The sequence below is a fragment of the Pipra filicauda genome, unplaced genomic scaffold, assembly GCF_003945595.2.
Source record: "Pipra filicauda isolate LSUMZ 115617 unplaced genomic scaffold, ASM394559v2 scaffold325_size820570_pilon, whole genome shotgun sequence".
NCBI lineage: Eukaryota > Metazoa > Chordata > Aves > Passeriformes > Pipridae > Pipra > Pipra filicauda.
In genome coordinates, this window is record NW_024104449.1 from 702,694 (window position 1) to 730,596 (window position 27,903).

A 27,903-nucleotide genomic window follows, 5' to 3' on the forward strand; every position below is an offset into this window, starting at 1 on the left:
AAAGAGACAGCTTAGGGGTGACCTAATTGTGGCCTTCCGGTACCTGAAAGGAGCCTACAAGAAAGATGGAGAGGAACATTTTACCAGAGCATGTAGGGACAGGACAAGGGAAAGCGGATTAAGAGAGTAGGTTCATATTAGATATTCAGAAAAATTCTTACTGTAGGGATGGTGAGACACTGCAACAGGTTGCCCAGGGAGGTTGAGGATGCCCCATCCCTTGAGGTGTTCAAGGCCAGGGTGTATGGAACTCTGAACAACCAGGTCTAGTGGGAAGTGTCTCTGCACATGACAGGGGTGGTTAGGACTAGATGACCTTTAAGGTCCCCAGCCTAAATTTCCCCTCTTTCAGTGTGTACCCGTTACTCCTTGTCTTACCACTACAGTTTCTGCTGAAAAGTCCCTCTCCAGCTTCCCTGCAGGCTCCCTTCAGACACTGGAATGTTGCTATGAGGTCTCTCCACAACCTTCTCTTCTCCAGGCTGACCAACCCCAACTTTCTTAGTCTGTCTTTGTAGGGGAGGTGCTCCAGTCCTCTTATCAACTTTGTGGCCCTCTGGACTTGTTCCAACATAAGACTTACATTTTTTTCATCATTCATATTGGCCATTCTAGTAAATGACATATAGACATTTCTGACAGAGTAGTGCTTTAGTTGTTTCCATGTGATCATTTTGTAGGGACTAAGCCTTCGTTCACTTCCTAGTGATACTTGCAGTGAAAACACAAAGGCTATATTTCCAAAGATTAGAAATAGGCAGACTTTAAATAGTAAGAGAAGTACTGTCAGCGTAAAATTGTGCATCTTCAGAAAGAAATATATTAAGTACTTTAACACTCAGTGTGCAACAGAAAACAAGCGCCTGAGCTTCACCACCCTGGAAGAATACGGCTTCAATTGCTACCAGTTACCTTTATTGTGTCACACACATCCAGAATAAATGGATACAGCATTGCTATTTAACTCCTTGAAATACAGCAAGAAGTAGTTTGCTTTTTCATAGGGTATCTAAGCAAGCTGCCACAAGAAATGTCAGCATTGGATGTTTATACTCTGTGTTAAGAGAAATAAAACAGTAGAGACAGCTGGAGAAGATAAAGAACACTTACCTTCTGCTTTCCCCCAAAAGTGAGACAACCATCTCTAAGTTGCATAGTATGGTTATAAACTGCAGGATAACAAGCATGATTCTCATTTTGTAGCTGAATAGACTAGAATAGCCATGACCGAATTTGTAATTTATTTATCTGTTCCTTTTGTTATTTATTACCAAGAGATCAAACAAAAAGCAGTGTTTACTGAAGAATGCCAGTAATGGGCCAAAACTGCCTTACGGTAAATGCTCTAAAGTCCACTTTTCAGAAAAATCCACTTTTTCCTCTGAATGGGGGACTGGGAAATACTGTGGAGTAGTTTAAAGATTAAAAACAAACAAGTTTTGTTTAATAGTATCTTTCTAATATAGGGAAGACATTATGTATTGAATTAGAGAACCATTAACTGCTTAGTAAAAATGCTGTCATAGCCGTGACTCATGTAAGGAACAAAGAGTTCCTAAAGCAGAGCTGTTTACAAGAGCAAGTTTACTGTCTAACATCTTTGGAATCTTCCTTTGGAATAATGGAGGACTAAAGTCCCAAGATTTTTTTTATTCCTCCTCCAGCCAATATAAAAAAACAACACACCATTTTTTGCGGTTTTGAAGGAGACTAAAACTCTTCTAGCTTTTACTCTGTCACTAACATCCAAACCACAAGCTAGCTCTTTAGAAGGGCACTCCTTTTGAGTACTTTGTTGTAATCCAGATTTAAGGCATCATGTGTTGGACACAGTCACAAGACACAAGGCAGTCATAAATAACCTGCTGTTTAGCTGTTAAGAATTGAGTATCTGGATGCAAGCTTAAAACAATCATCCAGTATAAGGATATTCCAAATTATCATGGGTAATTAAAAAAAAAAAAGTGTACTTTTAATATTTTCTGTTCTCTGCTTTTTGTGGCAGGGAGGAGGGAGTGTGTGAGATAGGGCAGGGCAATTTTTTCCCTATTCAAGCCTTGATTTGGGACAATTTCATTTAAAGGAACTTTAATCTGCTGCAGCTCCAGTCCAGCCTGATGAGTCCAGTTGCACTTAACTCATTTGTTAGGCAAGAATGCAAGACACAGAAACTTGTAATACTGTATTGTTTCATCATACCTGCTATCACAGTTCGTGGTTCTTTAAGACAGAGATTCAGAGTAAAAAGCTATTCAAAGTAAGCTAGCAGACCAGCAAGCATCTTTGGTCAGCTTGTAAGAGGTCCTGCTAACAAGCTCTGAGTGATCATCCTGGCAGCCATTTCAAAATTCCAGCATAGTAGGACTTTAAACTTTTCCTTGACCAGCAAACATTGATTTAGAATTTTAACTCAACTGCTTGTAAACATACTCCTTCACACAGACACTAAGACAGCCAATTGTCTTTTTATTTCTAATAGAACTAAATTACATGTTGTCATGCAGTCAAGGAAAAAAATGCTAATAATTAAAAATCTGATTCTGTGTAAAACCCCTTAAGACCTATATTTCAAGCTAGACACCAACTCCCTCGCAATGAGTTATTTTCAACGCTTAACCATCAAATAGTATTAAAAATAAGAAAGCCAGTCTAAAACAATGGCTTCCTAGTGGATTTATCTTTTTATCACCATATCTATTAAAGGAGTTATACAATCTGAACATAAGTTACATGTTCTAATTAAATTTTCCCAGCATCTGTTTAGATCTTCTGCAAAGTTGGATAACACAGGCTGAATTAATAAAACTTCTGAACGCAATTTAATTACCCAGATTCCATGGTCCTAAGAAAGGAGCAAGAAAGCATCTTTAGTAGCAGGCTGCTCAGGCTGAGCAGCTAATGGGACAAGGTTCTAGTGACAGTTTACTAAATCAGTTGGAGATTTCATTTTTTAATGTGGCATGGCATTTGTTGAACAGGTCCAATGCAGGAAGTTGGAGAAAGACACTGCCATCAGACAGCTATTGAACCTGTGAGGAACAGTTCTTAGCAGGCTCTGAACTCCCAGTGTAAAATACACCACAAGCTATAGAGCTATAGAGGACAGAATAAATAGCTACACGTTCATTTGGTATGAAGAGTTGCTTCTGTTTAATGTCATTAGGTAACATCACTTGCGATACTACAGTTTTATATAATGATGTAATATCCATAAGTCTCTACATCTCCAGTTTGAGACAAACACTTAAATTTGTGCCTTTTTTTTTTTTTTTTTTTTTTTTTTTTTTTTTTTTTTTTCCATTTGCTGAAAGTGCAAGAGAGGTTTATATAAAAGACTAATTGAGTGAATGGCTGAATTGGGTACTAAGGCTGTATTCAAGTTGACTTAGCTCTGCAGTTCAGCAACTGCTTAGGCATTTGATTTAACAATAACATTTCAAGTTTATACTTTGTATTAACAGAAAAACCTCTGACACATCACCACTGGCCAAGAATGTAACTGTTACAGTCAGTTGTAACTAACTGATTTAAAAATCTGTAAGTAAAGAGGTTCTTGAGGAAAGACATGTTTTTCAAGAGTATTACCTCACATTAATGGCAAGAGGTGGTGCACCTTTTCTCAAGGAGTCTAGGCATGGAGTGAAGCCATTATTGTCTTTTTGCTTTCTAACATAATGGAAACATGCTACACTACACCATGCGACAACTCAAACTGAGCAACGTCAACAACATTCACTGAGACATAAGCAAGAAGCCTACCTGCTTGTTCCATTTGTCTGCCAAGCCACCTTAATAGTAAAGTAATCTTAGTAGATTTCCCTCCCTGAAAAATGCCATATTAGCACCAAGACAACTGTTAGTGTCCACAACTACCTCAAAGTTCTGCAAGAAGTTTTTCTGCTTATCTGACTCTACAGTGTAGGCCTCTAGTACTCAGGGCTTCAGCAGTGCTGTCACAGACCCCGCAGTCCCTTTATTAAACATTTATGGCAGAATGATAATTTTACTTTTAGTGAAATAGACTAGTATTAGACTCTTTTCCTCTACATACAGATAAATTTTTGTGGCTCAGAGACCAAGCAATGTGCCCAGTCACCAATTAGAACTGAGTAGCATCCACTCAACTTTACAGCTGGATGCTGCTGTGATAACAGGCAACAGACCTAGCTGTTTAAGGTGTGGAGTTTTAGCTACTAATTCAACTCACTTGGCTGAAGGTAACACCTCTTCCCCAGGTACATTAAGTTCCTATATTTTGGGACAGTAAGTGCTACATAAAAGAAAAATGATGATCATATTTACAAGACACAACTTAGTGCTGTTAAACTCTTCTATAGAAGATTGCAAAGAATTAAAGTAAAGTTAACATCCACCACTATGAATTTGGGTTTCCAGCGTGAGTCAATATCCCCATTTGCTTTGCCCTGAAATATCATCTTCACAGCATGTTCTTTGAGTGTTCATGCTTTAATCCCCCTGGATATGCTTTAGATTGCAGACATCATGGAACAGCAGCAAGAGTGACAGACAGCAAAGTGAAACATGTAGAAAAATCATGCTGAGAAGAGGTCCAGTTATTCCATTTGTCCTTTTCTGGGTACACCTAGCATGATGGAAAGGAATTAGTGTTAGGATGGCTGTAAGCTATAGCCTTATTCTTTAAACTGGCTTAGAGCCACTGAGAACAAAACTAAAGCAATAAATACCAACATTTGTCTTTTGCCAAAAGCTAGACAGTATTTCAGGGGAAGACAGCATATGGAAGAGTAATAGATTTGCTGGATCAACAGTTCATGTTCCCTAGCCAATGGTGTAAAAGCTAGAATTATGTTAGTTTCTAGTAACAAAAGCTCTTCTAACAGCTTTTGAGTAAAATCAGAGTAAGCCTATAACAGCCTTATTCTAATTTTACTCTGATTCACCCAGAGTCCAAACCTGCAATTATTTAGGTGACTGAACTTCAGAAAGATGTATAGGGCAATGCTAACATGTATGCTAACATGCTCCTACAGATATCTGAAAATAGTAAGTCAGCCCCTTTAAGATCTACAGCACATATTTACTCATTAACTTCCTCAAGGAAAGGAAATCTAGATCTACTGTGGCACTGAGATTTAAGTCTGTGGAAGAAAAAAGTCTTTATTTCTAAGAAAGCAAAGCTGTCTAGCCTTAGACAAAACGCAGCTATGTACAAATCTGAGTAGAGGCACTCTAGCAGACTTATTCTTTTAGGGACCGTTTGTCATACTTTGGAGACCATTAGTGTTAAATTACTGTAGTTTTAGCCAGCTCTTTACCAAAAATTTCCTCAATCAATTTCAGAGAATGATGTAAGTTGTTTTATTAGTGGAAGACTTACCTGATCTATGCAAACGGGTTGCCAAAATTATCACCAAAAGGATCAGAATGTAGTTTCTGAGATTCCTTTTAAGGAAAGAGAAATAAGCTGTTAGTGGATTTCCAGGTTTCACCAGATTACTATGCATGGCTTTATCAGGTAGTTCATGTTACAAACACCTGGAAAGAATACCTTAGAGTCTCTGTTAAATGCACATTAACTGTACTGCTTTAACAAGAAAAGAGGGCTCTAAGCTGTCTTAGCAGTTAACCCAGTAAAAGGCAAAATATCTTTCAGAAAAGCCATGTGTGGTTACTGAACAGTCCTTTAGAGCTGAGACAGGGGAGTCACATTGAGATCTCTTTCTAATGCTAGAAGTCTAAAGTCAGTATTCTGGAGTTGGTTCAGAATTTCCACCAGGGGCTTCAAGTGCTGTGTCCCAAATGGAATAATGTGGTGAAGCCACTTCCTCACCCAAGGAGTACTGAACATGGAATCTCCCATACGTTCAGCTAGAGAGTTGCACAATCCACACTGCTCAGTCTACTCTAAAGAGAGGTAAGTACAATTGAAGTGGAATATGTCTGCAGCTACGTTATTTTATATATTTTTGTAGAAGCTCCCAATACTGAAGAACTTTCTGCTAGTGCTTGCAGCTTGGAGAACTGGTTATTGAGCCAAGCCAAATGGAATAATACTTTGTTAGCCTTCTTGCAACAAATGCTTTCTATTAGATTACATATTAGCCTCAAACATGCAAAATGTTTTTGTTGTAAGGCCGCTAAAGCCAGAACTAAGCCAGTGTTCAAATATAGGTACCCCTGTAATTAAGGAGGAAGAAAGGTTCTGGATGAGTTTTTGTGGTGGTGGTGCTGGTTTTTTTTTTACTACTTACAGATGACGGACTGAAAAGATCTCTTTTAGCTTGACTTTCAAACAGACCATCAGCCGGCAGCACACTTCGCCGAGGAACAGGCTTTGGTGGTTCTAAGAAAGAGAGAGATACTCCTAAAATCACTTAACAGCTTTAGCCAGTACTCAGCTCTGTTTGTATAGCAACAACAAAATTCATATAATTAGAAACACAAAAAAACTTATATTGAATTTGCTTTGAGTGACCTCACAGTTTTAACTCCTGCTTGTCACTCACTAAACTTAGGCTAGATGGAAATTCTAACATTGTACACACTTAAGTGCACCTCATTCTAGTCAAGTAGTTTAGGCACTAGGAGACAGTGTTTAGCCAGTACAGTTGATCAATTCTTCAATTTGTTAGTAGAGACAGTCCTTCAACCCTCTGCTTCACTAACCATTAACTCGAATGTTTGGTTCTATGAGTAGCCACCCAATGAGAAAAGAGGAGAAAAGGAAAAAAAAAAGTAAAAATGTTACCAGGCATTTTAGCAGACAACTCACTAGCTTCCATATCATTATGATCTGTACTATCTTGAGGAATACCTACTTTACAACTAAAGTAATTGCTGAAAGCTCCAGAAGCACCTGAAAGGCTTTGCTGCTCTCCTCTCCTTGCTGGTACTGCAGGTGGCTTTGTCAGCTGGAAGTCTTTGAACATTTCCTTGATGTCCTTCATCTCTTTATCTCCAAGTGGATCCAGAGCAATGAAAGCATCACTCTCTTTCTTGGATGGCTCCTTCACTGGTGGAGTTCTGGGTGGTGGCTGAGGTGGGCTGGTTGTTGTTGACAGGGAGGGCAGTACAGATGGTGATGGAGTTGGTAGCGTCGAAGATGCGAACATACCGCTCTGGAAGGGATTTGCAGCACTGGATGGCTGTGACCAAGAACTAGATGGGATTTGTGCTGGCTGTGGCCAGAGACCAGAAGATTGAGTGGCTGCTGGACCAAAAGATGCAGATTGGTTCCAGCCTGAGACTGCTTGAGTACCGAAGGCAAGTGGTTGAGTAAATCCTGTAGACTGAGCACTTATCATAGACCCAGGAAAGACTGATGATGTAGTCTGAGTGAAGGAAGGTGTCTGTGTAGTCCGTGCTGATGAATTTACTGGCAAGCCACCTGGGGGGAGATTGTTGTTACACAAAAATTCAATCATCTGAAGACCAGAAGCAGAGTGTGAATTCCACAGAGGGTACCAGCAAAACATTTTCATGTACTGTTTGCAAAAATCTCTTGGTTTACACTTACAAATCAAACTGTTTGGGGATAAGTAGGGGTGGGAGAAGAGGGTTAATTTTTTACTTTGCTGCATTTCAATGCTGGAAGAACAAAATTGAGGTTGACATAACAGAAGGAGGAACATACTTAGTACTAGCACAGAAGTGACAGGTGCATTTGCTTCTGTGTAAATGATTATTAAGGCTCTACAGCAATATTACCCTGGCCTTACAAGTTTTGCTTGGCTCAGTTGAGCCTTGGGTACCTGAAGCAGCAAATTACTGTCAGAATTAAAGCAAAAACCCCCAATCCAGTTAAGAATTCAGAGTTTAGGCCTCCATTCACAGAATTAAATAGTTTAGGCCAGATTAAAGGATTAGAGGATACAGCTCTATACAAGAAATAAAGTAAAAACTAGAACCCCTCTTTTGATGTTAACAGATAGTTCAGACTGAAGCAAGACCTTCACTTTGTAAACTAACCTAGACAAGCCAATGAATGTGCTGTGAAGAAGTCCAGTGGACTAGTTAGTGCAGGTCCTGTTTGCGGCACTGAGCTCAAGCTAAGCGTCTCTGTAGTTGGCAGAAAGAAGTCTGGGTTGAATAAGTCATTCGGTGCAGTCTAGGAAGAAAAAAAGTTTTTGTGAGATGCCACGGCAGAACATATGTAGCACGATCAAGGCTTCCTAGCCCAGAGCTACAAGCTTTTATTTCATCTAAAGCAGAGCAGGGAGCTTTGATGTATCATTTAGACACCAAGTATAGGAGTTTCAAACATCACTATTTTGTTCATGCCTATGGAGACACATGGCATTAATTAGGTGTAATATATAGTAGTCACAAGTCACAGCAGAAGAGTAGGACTTGAAATGACTGAATTATTTGCTATCATAATAAGCTCCCCTCTGCACCCCACCCCTTTAAACACTATTGCTCAGTCTGCAGTGACCCCTACAATTGTGGCAAGGCCAGCAACTGAGTTTTGCACCATTTTAGTACAAGACAAACAAAGCTGACCCAGAGCTACCCTGTGTCTAATTGGACAGGTCATTGAGATTGCCCTCAAGAGGCAAATACTCAGAAAGTATATTGATCTGTAAGTTGATACTAGTAGCTCACTAGGTTATGAAACCATAGGTTAATGGGCATACTGCTGTCATAAAGGGTTCAGGCATTATATTAAGTGTCAATATGCTTAACAGCATACTTACCAGACCTTTATGGAGTATGGCAGCATTAAGGAAGAAAGTATAGAATTTAGTGACCATAGGTACTATGAAGCATTCATGAATATTAAAAGGTACTATGGCTGCAGAGAGGTTTGAGTAAGAGTGGCAGGCAGAAGAGAAACAGATGTGCTGTGAAGCTATTTAGCCAGTTACACAGTATGAAGAAAGAATTCTTCTCCATATTTATGCATATCACCATAAATTACTTGAACATTGTTCACCTTGACAGATCTCCTTCCTCTTCCTGGTTTGGTACTCTGTGGTGGTGGGCTAATTGTTATAGACTCATGTGTCATGAAATGGATATTGTTTTCAGAATCCAGCTTTACTCCATTCTGCAGAGATAATCTTTCAGAAGGACAGTTCACAAACTGGTTTGATGGGACTTTCTTAAAATCTGGTTCTCTGTCTGGTACCTCATCTGGAGTTCTTGCTGCAGACTTATTCTCAAGTGGCCACTGGCTTGTTAGTGCTTCTTGTTTGCCAGTTCTATTAGAAATCTGATCAAACTGTTTACCAAAGTAGTCAGCATTACCATTCGAAGCACCATTACCCACTGATGTCAAGGGACTCAGACTTTCTTTCTTCTGATCAGGTATTAGAGAATCAAATGAAGGCGGTGCAGATTGGTCTGGCTGTGTGAAAGGATCATCACTGAAAGGGTCTGGATTAGGTGTGGGAAAGAAGCTGAGATTGGCAGAGAAAGAATTCTCAGGCAAGAAGGGTGGCTGTGCCTTTGGTTGTGGAAGAGAGGCTGTGATGCCATTCGAGAAGAGATCCTCTTTTGCAAAAGTTTGTTTGGTCTCAATTTCAGAATTAAGATCCACTAACAGAATCTCTTTAGCTTCCTATTTGTTCAGAGAGAAAAATAAGGTTAGTTTTATGTAGGATTTGCTGCACGGTGCAAAAGCTCAAGGAAAATAGCTGCAAAAGAAGACATTCTAGCATCCAATACATTATACTAGTAAATATTCAAAGTCACACAGGCAGGCACCGCTGTCTGTAGTCAAATCACAGCTACTTGCTTTCTGAAACTAAGCACTGAAAGCACCTTTTTACAGATCCCATAGTTAAATATCAGATACTTGTTCTTCAGTCTAGTGCATGTAGTGTCATTAAGCACTAATTATGCCTAGGCTTTCACTTGAGTCAAGAACCCCTGTTTGAATTCTAGTTCTTAGTTTTGATGAGTTGTCAAATCACACAGTATTAGTGTGACTTCAAGTTGCAGTCCCAATTTCAGAATAAGATTGTAGAGCTACTTGCCAGTGAAATATGTTAATTCTCCACCAAGCACGTAATAGAAGGGTAAGACTTGGTCTCTATAGCTGGTTTGACAGCACCAATTGTGTCATGGCTGATGGTGGCTTACAGTGCAGGATTGAAAGTGATAGGATTTTTGGGCCATACTGTGGTATGACAAGGTTTATGCACACTTTTGTGCAATTAGGCCAAATTCTGAGCTAGACCTACAAGAATAATGCTAGTTACTCTAGTTAGTAAGTGAGTACTTCTATAGCCCTACCCCCTAATACACTAATGATCATTAGAGAGATGTCTCAGTAAACATTACCTATTACTAGGACTAAGTTTGCTTTCAAAGCAAAAGCCAAGACAGTAAATCTAGACTCTACTTACTGTGGGACTGCTCATATCAGGAGGTGTTGACATATCCCCAAACAAGTCCATCTGGTCAACTACCTGAGGCCAGAAATATTGAAAGAACTGGTATCTGTTAGAGCTCTTACAAGAGCAAGAATCAAACATTATGCATATTTACTGTAAATGCATCCAAAAATACTGCATTTCCCATACAATATGGAGACAGCCAGTAAAGAACTCCTTAACGGCATCAGCATAAAGTGCTATAATTTAACCTACCAGTTTCATTTTTTCAGCTTGATCAGCTTCGCCACCGTTCTGTAATAGAGGGATATACGTGTCAGCAATAACTAGAATATCAAAACTAGCCCCAAGCAAAGGACTTGCAGGTTTTAAAGAGCAAGTGATGGAAAGAGGAAGCATGAAGGAGATGACTACTCAGTTCCATACAACCCTTTTAGTCCCATTTCAATGTAATTAGGCATCTGATATTGCCTCCGTAATGCTGATAGTGTAAAGAAAGTCAAAGCTAGTTGTGGTGCAGCAGCATACCTAATCAAGAGAGGCTGAGTTGGAGTGACTTACCTCAGTCTTACTTGCTTCTTCACTCTAAAGAAAAAAAGAAGGCTTTTAGTACCAAGATATCATGTAGAATATCAGAAGTCTCTCACTTTGTTGGAGGTTACCAAACCCAGGTAATCAGACTGCTGGCACAACTAGCAACGAATAAATTCAAGTATTCCTGGGTTTAGACAGACCTCAGTGTCAAATCTTAGAGGAGCCCAAAACTCAGAAAAATTGAAGAAAGTTTTATTTCTATTTAGAGTAATGCCAGTGCTATATTTTTGCTCACCTTTTTATTCTCTTCTTCTTCTTTCTTCTTCATATTATATATTAGTTGGAAGAGATCCTTAAGATCAACAACTAGAGGCTCAGCCTGAAAAAAATGCAGATTTTAGGTCATGTACTACTTTCCCCTATACTTCTACTGAAGAAATCTGTGCTGCAAGCCAAACTTTCCTAAATGATGCAAGAGTTATGTTGAGATAACAGGAAAAACAAGAGTTTAAAGGCCTCTTTAGTCTTTATACAAGAGAGCTTATGCAGAATCTAAGGGAAACGGAGTACAATCAGTTTAGAACAGTTGTTAACTCCACAAGAAAAGTGGCTGTATTTGTGCTAAGCCTGTTATGTTTTTGCTAAAAAGCTTGGAGTGCAATACTTCAAAAGTTCATGGCAAGTCCTAGAAATGCAAAAATTTATCCAAGTCTTCTGGCAGTCTCCTGAGAGGAAAAACATTTTGCATTTGTCTCTTTTTTTTACAAACTCTAGCACTAAACCTAGAGAAAGCTTCTACAGATAACACTACATTTATTTTAAAAAGCATACAAATAGCAAATGAGCAAGGCCAGCATAAGGCAAGATTATGGTCACCTCAAATGTGTAAAGCCAAGACCAGCTTTAAATGGGATCTGTGTCATGATGACAGTTTAATGTGAGTTAGAAAGCATGGATTTTCCTGCACATCCATTAATAAGAATGTTGTTGCTGAGAGGGTGGCAGGTTCAGCTGTACTGCTTTGGAACTTTTGCTTTAGGCATGCAGCAGCTGTGTCAACATCTACAGTAGGACAGGTCCCCCTCTTCAGCCACTACCACTGGCTCAAGCAGAGAATCCACTGAACAGATCTCACTGTTTACATCTGCACATCATCCTCTCCTAAATCAAGGGTTTTAGACATGCAACTGCAGGAAGAGCCATCTAAAAAGTTATGAGCTTTAACGAAGAGTACAGCTGCAGCAGACTAGAGCTCCAGAAGTCTTTACTTCTCAGCTAGAAAAGTTTGCGTCGAAAACGACTAGAAGCAAGTTGAGAGCTGTATACAGGTTGGCTGAGCTTAGAGGCTGGCAAGCAGCATGCCATGGTGAAATGAGGGAACAGACTACAGAGCACATACAAAAGGCTTTTGTACTTAATCTACAATTCCAGTGAAACCAGTACAACACAGAACATTTATAAACTAACGAAACAGGCTTAGCAGAGGGTCTTCTATATTTGCTAATGAAATAATAACATGCTAAAACAAGGAGCCACTCAGTCCCACCTGTAGTGGGTCTGAAGCTGCCAACAGGTTCTCCAGGAGGGCAGGCAGGGATGCGTAAAAGAAATTTCTAGCTTTGAAGTCTTGATTCATCATTATAGTGACTGTTATAAAAACAATATAATGACAAGCTAATAAACAATAGATGCCTAACTTCAGGTTGTTTATGATATTACATGATTCTCAGGAGTATTTAAGTAGCTTGTCTGCACTACTCTTTATGTACAGAATCTCCTACTCTTCTTTCAAGAGAAACCTTGCTCACAGAGGAATTTTGCATGGGAGGAACCTATCACAGAAGGATCTGAATCCCTCACGGATGCAACTCTAGGAGGACCAGGCCTGCCATTCACTGGCCACAGAATCACTCTTGCAATTGAGTAAGTGATTTCTCTGCACAAGACAAAGCACTACAAGAGCTAGACTAGTGCAGTTCTATATTCCTGTTAATTCTGATTGAAGCTCTGGCTCTTTTACTCAAGAATTAGCATTCTCACTGAGAGATGCCCATGATAATGGCTCTGTTCATCTCACTAATGACTTGCATGGTACATGGACATATTAAGCATTGTTAGTCAGGGTAAGCAAGACTACTTGAGCGTTTTTATTTTGGACTAAAAAGAAGATGTACAAGACAGAAGCCGGTGATGATACAATCAATTCCTGAGGTCCTCCTCCCCATCTGTGCTGGTATTCCCCATAGGAATTTTGTAGGATTACCAGCAAAACACTATGCCCTTATCACATAATAAATGTTTACACAATACCATTTTTCATAGCAAATGGAAGAGGGTGTCTGATCCATACCTGTTGTGCTGTTTTTATGGCAAAAAATTGGTGCTGGCCTTCTCCTCCACATATATAACCAAAGGCACGATTGTCTGTTACATCCCGAGCAATAAAGGAGATTTTGTTTACTGGATGCTCGTGCTCTATAACCTAGAATTGGGAAAAAAATAACTATTGGTTTAAATTGCAGGAGATACAACAGCTGCTATTCTCTGCAGTTAAAATGATCGAGACTGTCAAAAGGCTTCAGTTCAAGTCTCAGATTTCCCACCCTTTAACTAACCACAATAGGATGTAGCTTTCTTTCTGGCAGGAGGTTTTAGCATTACAACCCACTTCGCAAGCCAATTTTTATATGTGGAAGTGGGGCACAGCGTCACTAAGGAATTGGTCTAACTTCCAAGTATCTCACTTGTTTTAAGAATCACATTAAGAAAATGTGTTATATCTTACCCCAGTTTTCTCATCTATTATCTTGATACCAGAGAGTGAGATGTTTACCCAGATCTTCTGTTTGTGTTGACCCTGGGAACGGGCTGCCACTGCCATTCCCTAAAGAGGATGAGTATCAAAATATCGATGAGACTTCTGTAGATGGAGCTTTAACTTGTTCCCTTGTATTCCTCATGGGCCTATGGCTGTGACCTTATTAGCGCTAATCCAGTTATTCCCATGCAACTGTAGAGTTAGAGCAGCATTCCTCATGCAACATATGCCTGCATAGGTTTGAAGTGATACTCAGAACTAGTCTCCTTTATAAGCATTTTAGAGCTTTAAAACTTATTTTAGTTCACAAAACTGCTGCAGTGGCAGCATCTTTACCTGCTTTTCTGGCCTGCTTTGAAGGTATGTGAGTGTTCCATACTCTAGAAGTAATAGTCTTTGTTGCTGGAGGGCTTCATTTATTTTTTGGTTTATCTGTATCTCTTGGTGTCACCATTGACACAGAATGTCAATTTGCGCTTTGAGGTCAGTGTTAAATCGCACAGCATTCCCCTTCTCCCCATCCAAAACCCAAGCTCACCATTTGTGATCAAATCCATGCTACTAGCATTCACATTGGATGCCTACAGACCCAAAGGAGTGTTCCCAAGCTATTGGAGAAACATTGTCCTTTGAGACAGGGATTACAGCTTTAGAAATAACATCCATCTAGGATGGTGCTGTTATTACTATGTTACCATTAAACTGTGTTTGAAACTGTGCCAAAGTGACCTTAGCGTTTTGAAAGCTAACTGGAGCAGGTTCCTTACCTGACAGCTCAAGCCCTTACCTTCAGTTTCATCATTGAATCCTGACTCATTTTGTCTCCTCTTGCCTCTGGGACATCATCAATGCCAATCAGTTTAGCTTTGTATCTTACACCATCACCTTTGAATCTAGCCAAGAGAGATTCATCTGTCTTTTCTGGCCCTGGAGACAGAGAAGAGGTCTAGTGGGTCTGTTTGTTTGTTTTAAAGTTGTTTTTTATCTTTGTTAAGAGATATGTCTATGTTGTGGATTTGAGATCTTTAAAAAATATATACCATATGAGTACATGGTAAAACATTCTCTTGAGTAGAGCTGACTAACAATCCTTACCTCTTTCAGTCCTGTGTGCACTGCAAGATGGTTATTCCTTTAAGGTCACAGTGCTCTTGCAGAATATGGCTCAGTTCAAAGACCCCAGTGCTTAATATCTGGGAGGTTCAGAACAACTGTTCATCGTTTAAAAGACTAAAATATTTGTAGGCAACAGCCAAGTAGATACAGGTGTTAAGGAAGAACAACAAGCAGAAGTGGTTCTTCCCATGACCATACAGGATGTTCAAGAAGGCCTTCAGGTGTTATCTCCTTGTTCTGGGGTAGGCAGATTTCTCCTTGGTGTGCAAGAACAATCTCCTAGTTCCCACACTAGAACTTTCTATCAGCGCCATCATTTGTCTCCAACAAGTCCTGATACTCCTGTCAATCTAATCACTTGGGATTTTAGCTAATTTGTTATTTCTGCTGTTCCTGCTAGTAGGAACTGCTTGCTTTTCTTCTCTGTATGCCCAATATACTTTAAGTGTGAACCTAGGTATGTATTTTTATGGGAGGTAATTATCTTTACACGATCTAATCTATCAAAAATATATTATCTGATCTACAATAATTTTCATGGAATGAGTTTTCTAGCTTCTCTGGACTAGAATCTGTGTCCAGCACAAACTCCTCTCTCTGGAGGGAGTGGAAGAGTCAAGTTCAGGTTCAGACTGATGACTACCTTGATGGTCTAGGGTCTGGCCACCTCCCCAGGAGGCTTTCATGACTCTGGGCTTTTGCTAATTTCCCAGGCTCAGCAAATGACTCATTTAACAAATGGAACTGAGAGCTTTAGAACTTAAGGTTAGAAAAAAAACTTTTAAAACTAAAAGCCTACCTTCTGGTTAGGTTCATTATACTAGCTTATTTACTCACTCTTCTAGTCAGCTTGAAACCTCAGAGTGAATTTAGCTATAGTGATAGAGTGATCTTGGTTTAGGCAAGTGTAAAAGATTAAGGACACTAAATAGAGGAGATTTTCAAGAGGTAAGCATTACTTACCTTTCTTTTTTTCCTTCTTTGAAGATTGTGCTTTTGGTGGAGCCTGTTGTTCAGGCTGGCTGGTGGTGGTGGTGGTGGTAGTTGTTTCAGCTTCGGTAGACATGATGAAATGGTGGCCAGTTATGTTTTCTGTAGTTTTAAAAAATGCAAATAACTATTAATACGCAGACATTATATTTTACCTTGAAGAATAAATATTCTTATTAGACCTATTAGTCTAGCTTAATTTGCTTGCTAAGGCCTGAAAGCATTATGGTGATCATATAGGAAGCCTTGACATGGCAGGCTACAGAGATCATGAAGTTATGGCCATTAGGTGGTGAACCCTCACCTCAGTAATACCTAGACAGTGGATCACACAGACCTACATCAACAGGCTGTATTCAGGCTGTATTTGCATCTACCTGTTTAATCTGTCAACGTTTAGCTTTTTTACCCTTTAAAGCTATTTAAAGAGTCTCAGATATTTTGTTCTATTCTTCTTCAGCACTGCTCTATTCTTCTTCAGCTACATCTCTGAAGCAGGATATTTGAGAATGCAAGAAACATTTGCTAGGATCTGTTCCAAACACCCATGAAGATGACACCAAAACACCCAAAAGAAGCAAGCAGATATTATTCATTTTTCTATAACTAGCAGAAGTCTGAGGTTATACCACCCAACAGGTAAAACCAAATAATTTCCTTAGGTTGTAGACAGACTGTTCCAGGAAAAACACAACAAAACCGCAAACCACCCCCCCCCCACACTTGTCTTAACAGTAATCAAGTAACCTTCAGGTTTTCAAAAAATCATGCAAGTCGACAAGAAACTATGGATGTTTAGAACTCCACTCTATGCCACGCAACCCTTTTGCCTCTGAGACACAAATTTAGAAAATAATCTGCCGTCACCATGTTTTGTTCCTACACAGCTGAAGCACTGATTCACACTTACCAAACAGATTGGCTTTGACTTACTATCCAGAGTGGCTTTGTAGAGTTATGAAGATCATCTATACCAACGAGAAAGAACTAGACATTCAGATCTGCTACAGAAACCATGCTATCAATCTTCTGTCTGGGATATTACAATGGCTTCAGTTAGTCTCTTGACTTTCAGGGTAATGAATGAAGTCAAGAAATTTTTTATTTGATTAAGTAGTTGGGCTACCCTCTAATTCCCCTTATATCCACGCAAGGAGCCACAGATCAAGCCACTGCTTTTCTCCAGCATTTGAGACACACTGTGTTTGCAGATACAAGTGCTGGAGCATTGTATATCATCTTGCATTAGAAGTTTGTTATTCTCAACAGCCTATTTCTCATTTGCCTTAGTTACAGTTGGTGCTTTATGCATTACTTGAAATTCACTTTCAGGGTTTTGCTCTCACTCCTGCCTTCCACTCTTCCTCAATTCACTACGAAGTCAATAGCTACAGACTGATTCACCCAGCTTGTCACTAACTGAGTAATGGATATCAATGCTTAACTGATTCTTAAACTAGGAAGTACACAGATTCCAATACGTTAAAGAGAGAATTTCACTCTGAAAGCCTCCATTTTCATTTAACCAGGAGAGAGGCCTTTAGGCTGTTAATATAAGCAAAATTAGATCTAGCTGCTTAACAGATAGTTTGTGAATTGTATTTAGCATTGTTCAAGTAAATCAACAGAGATAAAAGCACTCATATGGCCAAGATCTGTCAGCTATACCTGTTCTTCTCTGTAAGCAACTTATCTGGCCACAGCTAGGGTACATTTGATGCAAGGGAACAAAGGTGTTGTCGTGAAAGTTTCAAGTGGTTCTGAGTAGTAATAAGTGTCAGAGGAAGAGTTTATATGGCAAGCCATGGTTATTTAAGAAATGTTATCACTGAAAGAGCGGCTTGTGTGCCCATTCTGACAAAGGATCAAGGGGCTTAATAAAGCCAACAGGGATTTTGCAGGATACTTGCAACAGTGCTAAAATGGATTGTACCTACTGAAAAACTGCATTTTAATCAGGTAAAATGAAGCCTACTCTAAAACTAGACTAGCTTGCCTGATAGTATAGTTTTGGGTGGAGATGGCCTTTAGACATAAGCATAGGGAGCCTCTCCCTAGATTTATCAAGTCCTTCAGAAATAGAGATAAAGGAAAGAGTGTTAAGGTTGGATCGGTAGTTAACTAACCACCACCATTTGGAAAGTTACTGTTTGGAGAATAGAAGGAAAGGGCCCAGAAGAGACAGAGCCAGGACTTGCTGTCAAGAAGCTGAGTTATAGCTTTAGGTTATTTTGCCCACCTCTATGCTGGAAAAGAAGAAACAACAATCTTGAGGCAATGAGTCCTGACTGCCAGTGATCCTGCTTCCTCAATTTAATTAAGTAGAGCTACACCCAGCTCTGGTGTTACACAACTACAGTATCTCATGTTGAAGCAAAGTTAAGAGGTATTAACAAGTAAATAACCTAGGAAGGAGCAAATATGCACAAGCAAGACCTTACTTTGGCACCTGTAAGGTGGGCAGCTGCCATCTTTAAGCTCTAGGCATCTCTGGTCATCATTGTCATCTACCTCCTTCCTAGGGAAGCCAGACCACTTAGAACCACACAGCAAAATACCCTAAGATGGAAGAAGACAGGCAGGATTACACACAAGTCTGGCTGAACCCTTGCAAATACCTCGTCTTACTACGAAGGTCATTTTCAGTGTTAGAAATTCAATTTTAGATTAGTGAGAGCCTTCTGACCAGTTTACAGGACAAACTTTCATATTTGAGATCTGGCACAGCTCATCTCTCCTGGTGAGAGTTCACAGTACATGACAGTTATTTGTTGTACCTCTGGAGAGCTCAATGTCTCTGAGAATTATCTCAGGAGCAAAAGAATTAGTGAAAATAAAGAATGCAAGGATAGACAAAACTGATCTTAATATCTGGCCATATTTTAAATACCTACTTCGTGACATGGGAGTTAAGCCACAAGACTAGCACAAAACTGCCTCAGGCTTTACCTTAAAATTTCACTGGAATAGGGAGGGTAACATTACATAGCTTAAGCTAGCAGTATTCTAGTCTGCTGACCATAAAGGAGTCTCAATCACAACTAAATATGGTTTCTGTGCTTCAGACCTAAGTCAAAGCTTAGCAAGATCTGAAGAACACTTCAGTTTGTCTTAACAGAAAGTTCTGGTGTGCTCTACATGCAAGCAACTAAAATGAAGTTAAAATCTTCTGCTTGTAGATCTTGCTATTGCTTAGAGACTTCCTTTCAAAGTACTCAGTTTCTTAGTATTTCCTTATTCCAGCTGCACGTGTAAAGCATTATTCTATTACACTTCAATTTTGAGTTCATCTCAAAAGAGTCAGCCAGCAAATACAACAGGATTAGAGATGCACGTGCTTTTATGCAAGGATCCAAGGGCAGTCATGCCTTCGGACATATTGCCACAGTAAAGAACAAGATCATTTCCACAGCAACTATATCAGCCCTGTTGAATTAAAGAAGTTTGAATCTGCTCCACGTAGATGAGTCCATTGCTATCACATCTTAATTACTCACTATGCAACTGTATGATCCATTTTAACTACTATGCTAAATGCACTGTTTCAAAAGCCTAAAGACTACAGATTTACACCTTGGGAGAAGTGCCCCAAACTCACAGCTGTATCAGTAGGTACGCACCATACGCATTTTTCTCACCCACTTTTCAGTTTACTCCAGAAAAGTCTTATTAAGAGACCACTAGTAGAATCTTCCTCCTTTCCTACAGGGATGCTCCTTTGAAGTACGAGAGGATCCCTCCTTAGGGAAAGACCATGTCAGGCCCTTAACACACAGTGCTTGAAGCATGACTGTTACATACTGCCTCAAGTCAGGCTACTCTCAGTTCAAGCACTGTACTTCATTTCCACACATCTACCTTAGGAAAGCCCGGTCTTATGACTTTTGTCATACTGTGCTTTTGGTATTTTCTCTGAACTCTCTACAGGGAGAGCTGTAAGAAATGACAAGTCATCCTTGAAATACCTGTTTCTTAGCAAGACTTGGAAGAACATGCCAAACAATTTTGTTGAGCAACATTTAGTTTCCCTTAGTGATGCTTTTACCGATATCCTCTATTTGAGCAAGGGGTGGCAACACAGTGGATACTCTTAATGATTATGTTTTTGTCCTGTGCACAAGGGAATTGAGAATCTTAATTATGGCTGTAGTCTGTCATGAGAGTAAGGACTGAACAGTAACCTCAACAGACAGGATTTTTTCCCCTCAGCAGACAAAGACAAATGTCTCAATGTTGATGAGAGATTATCTGAGAAGAGGTTAGGGACACCTAAAAAGTCAGAGCCAGATAAGCTAAACATCTGCTCAGAAGTGTAATACTTTGTCCTTTTCACAGCTTGTGCTCCTTCTTTGTCCCTGCAAGTACATGATTCAGCTTAAAGAGTTATTGCATGTAAATATTAACCTCAAATCAGAATCTGCAAGGCCAGGAGAGGACAAGAAAAGCTTTTACTGCCAAGTGCGATACAGCCTGTTAGAACAAAGTATTAAGAGGAAGCACAGCAATAGTTCAAGTGCTGAACATGATTCTGAGGCAGGTTGTTCCCTCCCCCACGCACTCTTGGAGGGTTAGTTAAGTTCTTCTTGTTAGAAGGTTGTATCAGGACCTGCACAAGGTATTCTTAGAAATATCTCTAGCCATCAAGTAAACCTGTTTTCAATAAACAGTAAACTCATTTCAGTAAACCCATTTTCAGAAGGCTTACAGACAAGCTTTCCACTTGAGCAAATTCAAAACTTTAGTTTTCAGGCTAAGAAAACAGACTAAATGCTACACAGCAGTACATAAAATGACTAGCAAGAGTCAAAGATGTAAAGCCAGATAATTTACTAATAATGGACCATTTTGACTGGCAGAGTTCTACCCATGTTAGAAGTATAATAGTGTATTTATGTAGAGCTCCAGTATGAGTGACTGACATTTGCGTCTAACAACTTCCCGACCGCTATATTTTCTGCCTAGTTCCTGCTGCAATGATAGTACCCCAACTAGCCTTGAGAAGCACTAGGCATGCATTATTAAATCAAAAACATTAATGTGCTAATCTGACTTTTGCTTTCTAAACAGGGTCATTCATCCTGAGGAGTCAAAATATAATCTTAAATGTTTTGTTTCATTACTAGAACACCCATTGCTCTAGTATCTGACAGTGTCTAAAGAGTTCAAGTTAAATAAATGTTCTGTAATGTGACAAGAGATTATAGTGATTTCGATGGAAAAATCCAGACGTTTGTTCTGATGCAAGCACTACCATTACTCTGTTTTCTCTACTACAACAATCAAATTTTTCTCTTAGGAACCAGCACATCCAACAACTAATATACAGGAGAAGTAACAGGCTTATCTACAGGTAGGTTATATCTGACATGTTCACACTTACACATAACAAGTACCTTCTTGAAGGCTAGTGGTAGAAGTAAGTTCACAGACAGCTTGGAAACTGTTTCCCTCCAGTTTTTTTCATGTCTGGAATGCAAGAGCAGCATTACTTGCCAGAAGGGTGACTGAATACAGGTTCTTACACTGCAGAGGCTAACCCAAGGTCCTGTGGTTAGTCTTGTAAGAGAGATAATGAAAAGGATATTGAACTACACTGCCTGGCAAGCAAAGCTATCCGTCGTTCCCACAATTCAGTAAGGTCTAGATTAGCAATGCACCCATCACTCGGTTCAAAGAGCCTGTTTAACTGTCCTATTTAGGCTGTAGGTAGGTAGAAACATGATTTATGGCTGAGATCATTTGCTTGATATCAGTTAAGTCAGGCACTCACCTGCTGGACAAGTATAGTAGAATAACAGGATTTTATTTTAGGGAACATCTTTTGTGCAACTTGCTTTATGCCCTGTCTTCTTACCTAAAAGAGTGCACTGACACTTTGCTGAGGTGTAAAGGCAGACTTTTGCTAAGGACTTCGTCTGTCAACAGGAATACGTGTTTGAAATAAGCTACAACAGTACTTACATATTGCAGGATACAGAACATAGTCCATCCGTCTTCATCACATACAACCAGTAATGAGAAACAGGGAAGGGTGGCATTCATCTGCTTGGTAAGACGGAAGTATGATCTTGGACACATTAGGGAATACCTCTTTCATTCTGCTCCCTTTCCTATTACCAAGTGCAAAACTGATAAAGACTTCAGTACACTAATTAGTCATGTCAGCTACAGATGTACCATTGCTGGTGCAGGATCATGTCTGCGAAGCTGCACAGACATTTTACCATTCAGCCAACTTGCCAACTGCTGTTTCATCAGTTGAACAGAACAGTCTGTTCTCATCACATCACTGCATAAGTCTATTCTGAGCTCTTCGGTTTTTAGCAAGAATGCAGAGATTTAAACTTAGTTCCCGGAAGTGTTTTCTGCACACTTGAATCACAGCCAAGAGAATATCACTAAGTTAGCAGCTGGAACTGAACAGGTTGCTCAGTTCAAGTGGTGCAACTGGACTGGTACTTTCTGTCATTCTACTGTGCTTTTAAGCACATGATTTTTGATAAGATAATCAATTCTCAGCCCAGCTAACACAGTAGCTCTATTTTGGATTTTATTTCCACTTGTCATGGGAGTAAATACAACTGTTGCAGGAATACTAAAACAGGGGGCTCAGGGGAAGTATTGACCAGTTTAAATAAGCTGTAGCTGATGAAAAATTTAGAACAATATAAATTAGCAAGTGAAAAGCATTTAATGAGCTAGTGCTACCTGGTTCCCTGAAGACTTGATGTCAAGATGAAGGAAACTAGCACTGTCATAATCTGAGTTATTTTTCAGCCAGAAAGTTCAGCGTCCAAAGGTAGTGTCTAGTCATCTAGCTAGACCATCTCAAATTATGAGTTGTTCCAGGAATAAGACAGCATCTTGCGATGAGTCTTGATACCAACCTTTCCAATCTCTGTTCACTACCTAGCATTCCAACCTATTAATTTTTTGGATTAAGGACCCCCTTCACTTTTAGTATGAGCAATAACAGCATCTCAACTCCAGATCCTTCCTTTAGAAAGAAATTGACAGGTATCCCAGTATGCCTTTTCTTGATAGAGAGTGATTAATTTGGTAACACAGATTTATTATTAAATTATATACGGGTATTATCCACAAAAGTTTTCTTCCTATAAGTCTTACAGAAAGGCAGAATGTTTTGCAATATGCTAAGGGGCCACTCTTCTATACCACTCTCTCCAATTCCCTGTTTTGAAGCCTCATAAATCAGTGCACCTGAGCCAGAGCTCATCAGTCTGTTCTAGCCATGGCTAAAGAAAGCATCACCTGACTACTCACAGAATGAGGAATCTCAAGCCATGTAGCTGCAGTGCCTACAGCTCAATCTTCTATCAATACTCCTTGTTGAGACTCACTGAAGATACCAAACAACCTGGAAGCAAAGAAGTTGTTATTCAAGGCAGCTAGTGTTTACTCAGATGCAACTGAGTTTGAACTGGACAACAAATCAAACACTTCATTTCCAACTGCACTTCTAAGGCCCTCCTGCCTGGAAGGCCTGTTTCTGATCTTCTTGTTAGTTAGTATAGTAAAGGACTCTTGCCAACAACCATGCTTTTCACCCCTCCTTCTCAGAGCAGGAACTTGACACATATTGAAGCTGTTATCATAGGTTATTTCAGCTGCATGCTGTTAACTGTCCACTGCTGGCACAGTTATCCCCCTTCACAGTTTGGGTGTGTGCAAGCTGTACTGAGACAGATTACATATGTTCTGCACAGTGTATGCTGAACTGTGTTTTCTTACCTGTTCATAAATGTATCTGTATGAGAAATAGGATTTTCCTGTGTTATTTTTGTATTCACGCAACCTAAAACTAGGTAGTCATGGCCACACCATTGAGTGCCGCAGTTTGCTACCCAGCCTGATTATCCTATAAGAAGCCCATCATTAAATATTCATTTCAGCAGTATTTGAAAAACACTCCACCTAGCCCTCAGAGAGTGTACCTCTCATTCCATAAATTGTAGTAACAGCAACTGTCACAAGAGTCACTCCATGCTGCCTCTTGTAAGAGATGCAAATTATGTTCATTATGTGTTATGAGAAGACTGATGAAAATTCCGCTTGCACCTAATGAGGATAGGCTCTTCTACAGCAGTTTCAGTCCTGTTAGGTATTATGAAGCATACTGCTTAGTATAAGGGTTACTCTTGCCTTCAAGGTTAGTCATTACAAAGGCCATCAGCTCTCCTTTGTATATGCAGAAAGAAAGGCAATGAATAACTAATCAAGACTCCAATCTAAAAGGGTGGTACAGAAAGATCTATATCAGACATTAGAAAGGATTACTGAGGATTTTCAGAGCTCCACTGCAGCTTCTTCAGTAGATGTCCTACCAAACAGCTAGTAAAGTTTCACAGATGACTGTTCTGCAGTAAGTTTCCCTATTGGTAATTGTAGTTACACATACTTACAATAGATGTTAGAAGAAGTACTTTATTAGAAGTGACATTACTGCTCCTAAAACCAGACTATAAAGTAATCCTGACCAGGATTTCTCTAATTTCACATCTCTATGATGATCTTGAAAGCATGTTATAGGAATGCCCCATTCATGAGAAACAAGTGTCAGATCAAGAGTTTGCCTTCCATCAACCAGGCTAGATGTTGTTTGCAGACAGATCTATGATTCAAGCTACTAGAAAACTAGTCCTTACTCATAGAGTGACCTTCATGCCTTCCCCCAAAGCACAAACAACCATGTTCTGAGAAAACACAGAAGAGATCTATAAGGTAGAAACACAAGTTACAACACTAGCACTGCATCCTTAGAGCTCCCAAGTACTCTTGTCCCTTCCCAGGAAGAAAGTTTCACCCATAGGTTTACTCGCTCTGTTGAAGAGATAATCCTCATCAAGTATTTCACCTCTCATTTTATTGCTTCAGGATGCAACATGAACTGACAGAGCAGCAGGAAATTCAGCGTTAAGGCCAGTAATCTGTCCTTAACTGGCCCTGTAATGTCTGAACTTTGAGATTTAAGTGTACATACACCAGCTATGAAGCTGTATTAAAAACTTTCAAAACTAATTAAAAATTCCAGCAGGTATTTGGGATTAAAGATCTGCAAGGCATTTCAGCTGAGACACTTCATCCTCAAGGACTCCAGAGCATATGCAAGACAAAGTCTTTCAGGTGAGGGAGACTAGAATGGTCTATGTCCCCATCAATCAGGGCTGAGAAGCGCTAGTTGGGAGAAGATGCTTTGTTCAGCACTCAGTTGCCCAGCTTGTGTAAACAAGGTAATCCTGTTGAAACTGGTACCTCTTGTTTATTGACTAGACCTTCCACTGTGCTTCATCCAGCTTCTTTATAACCCTGAGACCCTTGAACCCAAATGCTCAAAATAAGGTTTCTAAAGTCAGTTTGTCTTGTCACTTACGATACTTAGATACCTTATCCTATTTGATCTTCCTAACACAACCTCAAGTTCTGCTTCTGTGGAGTCCATGCTGATGCTGTGGAGTAGTAGCTTATGTCTGGTTGTGTTTCAGAGCAGAGGCTCACTAAGACCTCTTAGCATCTCCCCCATCCACCTCCTGTGGCAGCATCATGATTCTACTAACAATCCATTAGTCTACATGCAAGATCTAAGATTTTTCTCCAAAATCCTTGCAGATTACAATTTACATCCATGCTATCTCTTAATTTATTTTGTCAGAGTCTATCCAGTAAGCAGGATCTGCACCATCAGCACTGTTTCTAGAAGAAGCTTCCTCTGGATGTGGAATTTATTGCCTCATTGTACAAGCAAATTCATGCTTCTGTAGTACTCAGAATATTGCTAGCCTTGCTGTATAAAGTCCACAGGCATTCTCAAGGACTGGGTTAATCTAGCAGGTCACACAAATGTCCTAGCAGTATAAAGTTTACCAGGAAAGGAAAGCATCAACGGGAGAGAAAATTCTATGTGTTTGGCAATAACACTCAATGACCACAGTATATTGTGCACTTTCATTACTTCATATCTCAAGCTATAGTTTTTATTCTAAACATCCTTTAATTCTTTAAGCATTAGCCCTTGAGTCATCCTTCCTTGACACTAATTGCATTTATTTGCTTTCCCACAGAGACAAAAAGCTACCCTTTGCATATATTATGCTTAGACTGTTTCTTTTCATATCTGCTTGTGAAATAAAGGCCCTAAGAATTATAAAAATATATCCATAGCAGCTACTGGTCTGCAGTGTTATGCAGGTTATGCAGGTACGTTGATGAGCAATACTCGACTCAGAACAAGTGGATTGTGTACTGCAGTTTGATAGAAATTCTTAGCAATGTAGCAGAAAGCCTATGTTAGATTGGACAGTCATCTCTACCTTCACAAAAAGAAACTGATGCCAGATTTTTGGCATTTGGCCCATCCTTCCAACCAATAGTTCTGAGCACAACCCCTGGTGCTCATCCAACAGCTTTGTTTAATGTAAGAGCACCAGAGATGAGAAGTACCATAAGTCACAGGACTATCACTAGCATTATAACTGCAGAGCAGGTCACTACCAGACACAATGACATATTTTCAATTTAACATCGCCTGGCAAGACTTCACAGCCAACTGGAATACACAGCTTCATAATTAATTTTCTGTAATTGAATCTGCATCTCTATTTTGTCAACTTACACAGGTGTTGCCATCCCCAAGCATACTTATGCCCATTCTTTAGCATACAGTGGGTAAATCTAAACCTGCATGCTCTCAGATTTGGTTCATTTTGGGCAGCCTTTTAGAAGACTTTTGAAGCAAAAATATAGCCTTTTAAGGCAAACTAGCTTCATTAAGAGAAGATTTAAACAATTTCCCATTCCCAAAAGAAGAAAAAAAAAAATCAAGTTAATCCTACCTTACCAGTGGATTTGCATGCTTTCCTACTAAGTGTTCAGGTAACCAGACTCAACTTTTCTGAGGGGTAAAAGCTCTGCTACAGGGACACCCAGCTGAAGATGAGCTATATTGGCAACACCTGCATTAATCCCATCACCCAGTGCACAGACACTACACCAATTTAAGTGCCACCATACCATTAACTTCATGACACACCACCTGAGAAGTCAGTTTCTCAGTCCAGGTAGAAGATTCATTCTAGATAATCCATGACATCCATAACTATACCCATTTACCATAGGCAGAAGTAGCATCCTGAAATTCATCAGCAGACAGAGGGTGCGCAGCAAAGATACTCCATCCAAAACCAAAACAAAACCTAACTCTTATCTTCACAGCATCCTGTGCTAATCTCTGCTGCTAGAGAGATTCTTTCATAAAAGGTGTTTATGTGAAATTTAGTGTTTATACATTTAATTTTTACTATATTTAATGATTTGAATCCTCCTTCTCTACACACAAAACCGAAACTGCACGTTTATTTTGCTTTGCGCTCCTGCCTCCCCCCAGCCGCCAGTCCTGCCGGAGCCGGGAGCACGATACGTGCGGTTTCCACCCCGCCTCGGCCGGAACAGGTTCCCGCGCAGCCCGGGACTCTCCGTGGGGCCGGGACTGGGGCAGCCCCATCGCCGCCGCCTCTCCGGCAGCGGAGTCCTTCGGCACCTCTTCCTGCGGGAGATGCGGGATGCGGACAGCGAGCGGGGATGAGCCGAGCCCCGGCCCGGCCGCACGCAGCCCCTCCGGCGCCTCATCCATGTTAGCGCCCATCCCTCAGGGTATCATCCCCGCCCTACCACAGCCACCAGCTGTCACGTCCTCCTGGGAAAAGCTGTGCCCCCTCTTTCCCTGGTGACAGCTCCTTCTCCCTCTCATCACCCCCCCTCTTCCCCTCCCTCTGCCTCCCCGGGCTGTGCTAGAGCCGAGCCCAGCTCACAAAGCTCCTTACGGGTTAGATCCGTGCCGCTCCGAGCATGATCCAGTGACCGTAGCCGGTAGCCTGACTGGGACCGCGGGCCTGGTTAAATATTCTGTTGCACTATCGCCTTCAGATTAGTTAGCCACTCACAGCGAGCGATATGGTTTTAATCAGATGCTGGCAGCTGAGGACTACCCAGGAATGCGCTATGATGTTTTTGCTGCTTGGTCTTGGCTACTCCCCCTCAACGTGTCGGTTCTCACAACATTAACTCCTTGCGAGCCGCTGGCTCCGGACCCTGCTGCGGGAGTGGGAG

General features: G+C 40.3%; 2 protein-coding genes across 4 annotated transcripts in view; both read right to left on the reverse strand.

Moving 5' to 3' along the window:
• C9 (complement C9) overlaps positions 1–3,291 on the reverse strand; it is a 26,846-nt gene extending 23,555 nt beyond the window's left edge. Inside the window, exon 1 of the mRNA XM_027714607.2 lies at positions 1,111–3,291. Within this exon, the coding sequence (XP_027570408.2) occupies positions 1,111–1,196 (86 nt within the window). The 5' untranslated portion in view covers positions 1,197–3,291. The remainder of the gene's footprint in view (positions 1–1,110) is intronic.
• DAB2 (DAB adaptor protein 2) lies at positions 3,289–27,903 on the reverse strand. Of its 3 annotated transcripts, none has more exons than XM_027714606.2 (15): positions 27,618–27,903; positions 15,754–15,882; positions 14,462–14,601; positions 13,642–13,740; positions 13,207–13,338; positions 11,152–11,235; positions 10,884–10,907; positions 10,578–10,616; positions 10,335–10,397; positions 8,918–9,544; positions 7,951–8,089; positions 6,839–7,369; positions 6,234–6,325; positions 5,360–5,424; positions 3,289–4,603 (listed from the first exon to the last, which is right to left on the reverse strand). In XM_027714606.2, exons 2-14 carry the CDS (start codon positions 15,854–15,856, stop codon positions 5,365–5,367), a joined length of 2,133 nt encoding a protein of 710 aa, XP_027570407.1. In that variant the 5' UTR covers positions 15,857–15,882; positions 27,618–27,903; the 3' UTR covers positions 3,289–4,603; positions 5,360–5,364. The 3 variants fall into 3 exon arrangements, with proteins under 3 accessions (XP_027570407.1, XP_039239713.1, XP_039239714.1); XM_039383779.1 differs by lacking the exon at positions 27,618–27,903 and adding an exon at positions 18,222–18,261; XM_039383780.1 differs by lacking the exon at positions 8,918–9,544.

Coding starts and splice junctions, on each gene's coding strand:
- DAB2 (XM_027714606.2), bottom strand. CDS start 15,856: ATGTCTACCGAAGCTGAAACAACTACCACCACCACCACCACCAGCCAG. Junction 13,741..14,461: donor ATTCAATGATGAAACTGAAG/GTAAGGGCTTGA, acceptor CATCCTCTTTAG/GGAATGGCAGTGGCAGCCCG. Junction 11,236..13,206: donor CCATAAAAACAGCACAACAG/GTATGGATCAGA, acceptor CATTTTTTTCAG/GCTGAGCCTCTAGTTGTTGA.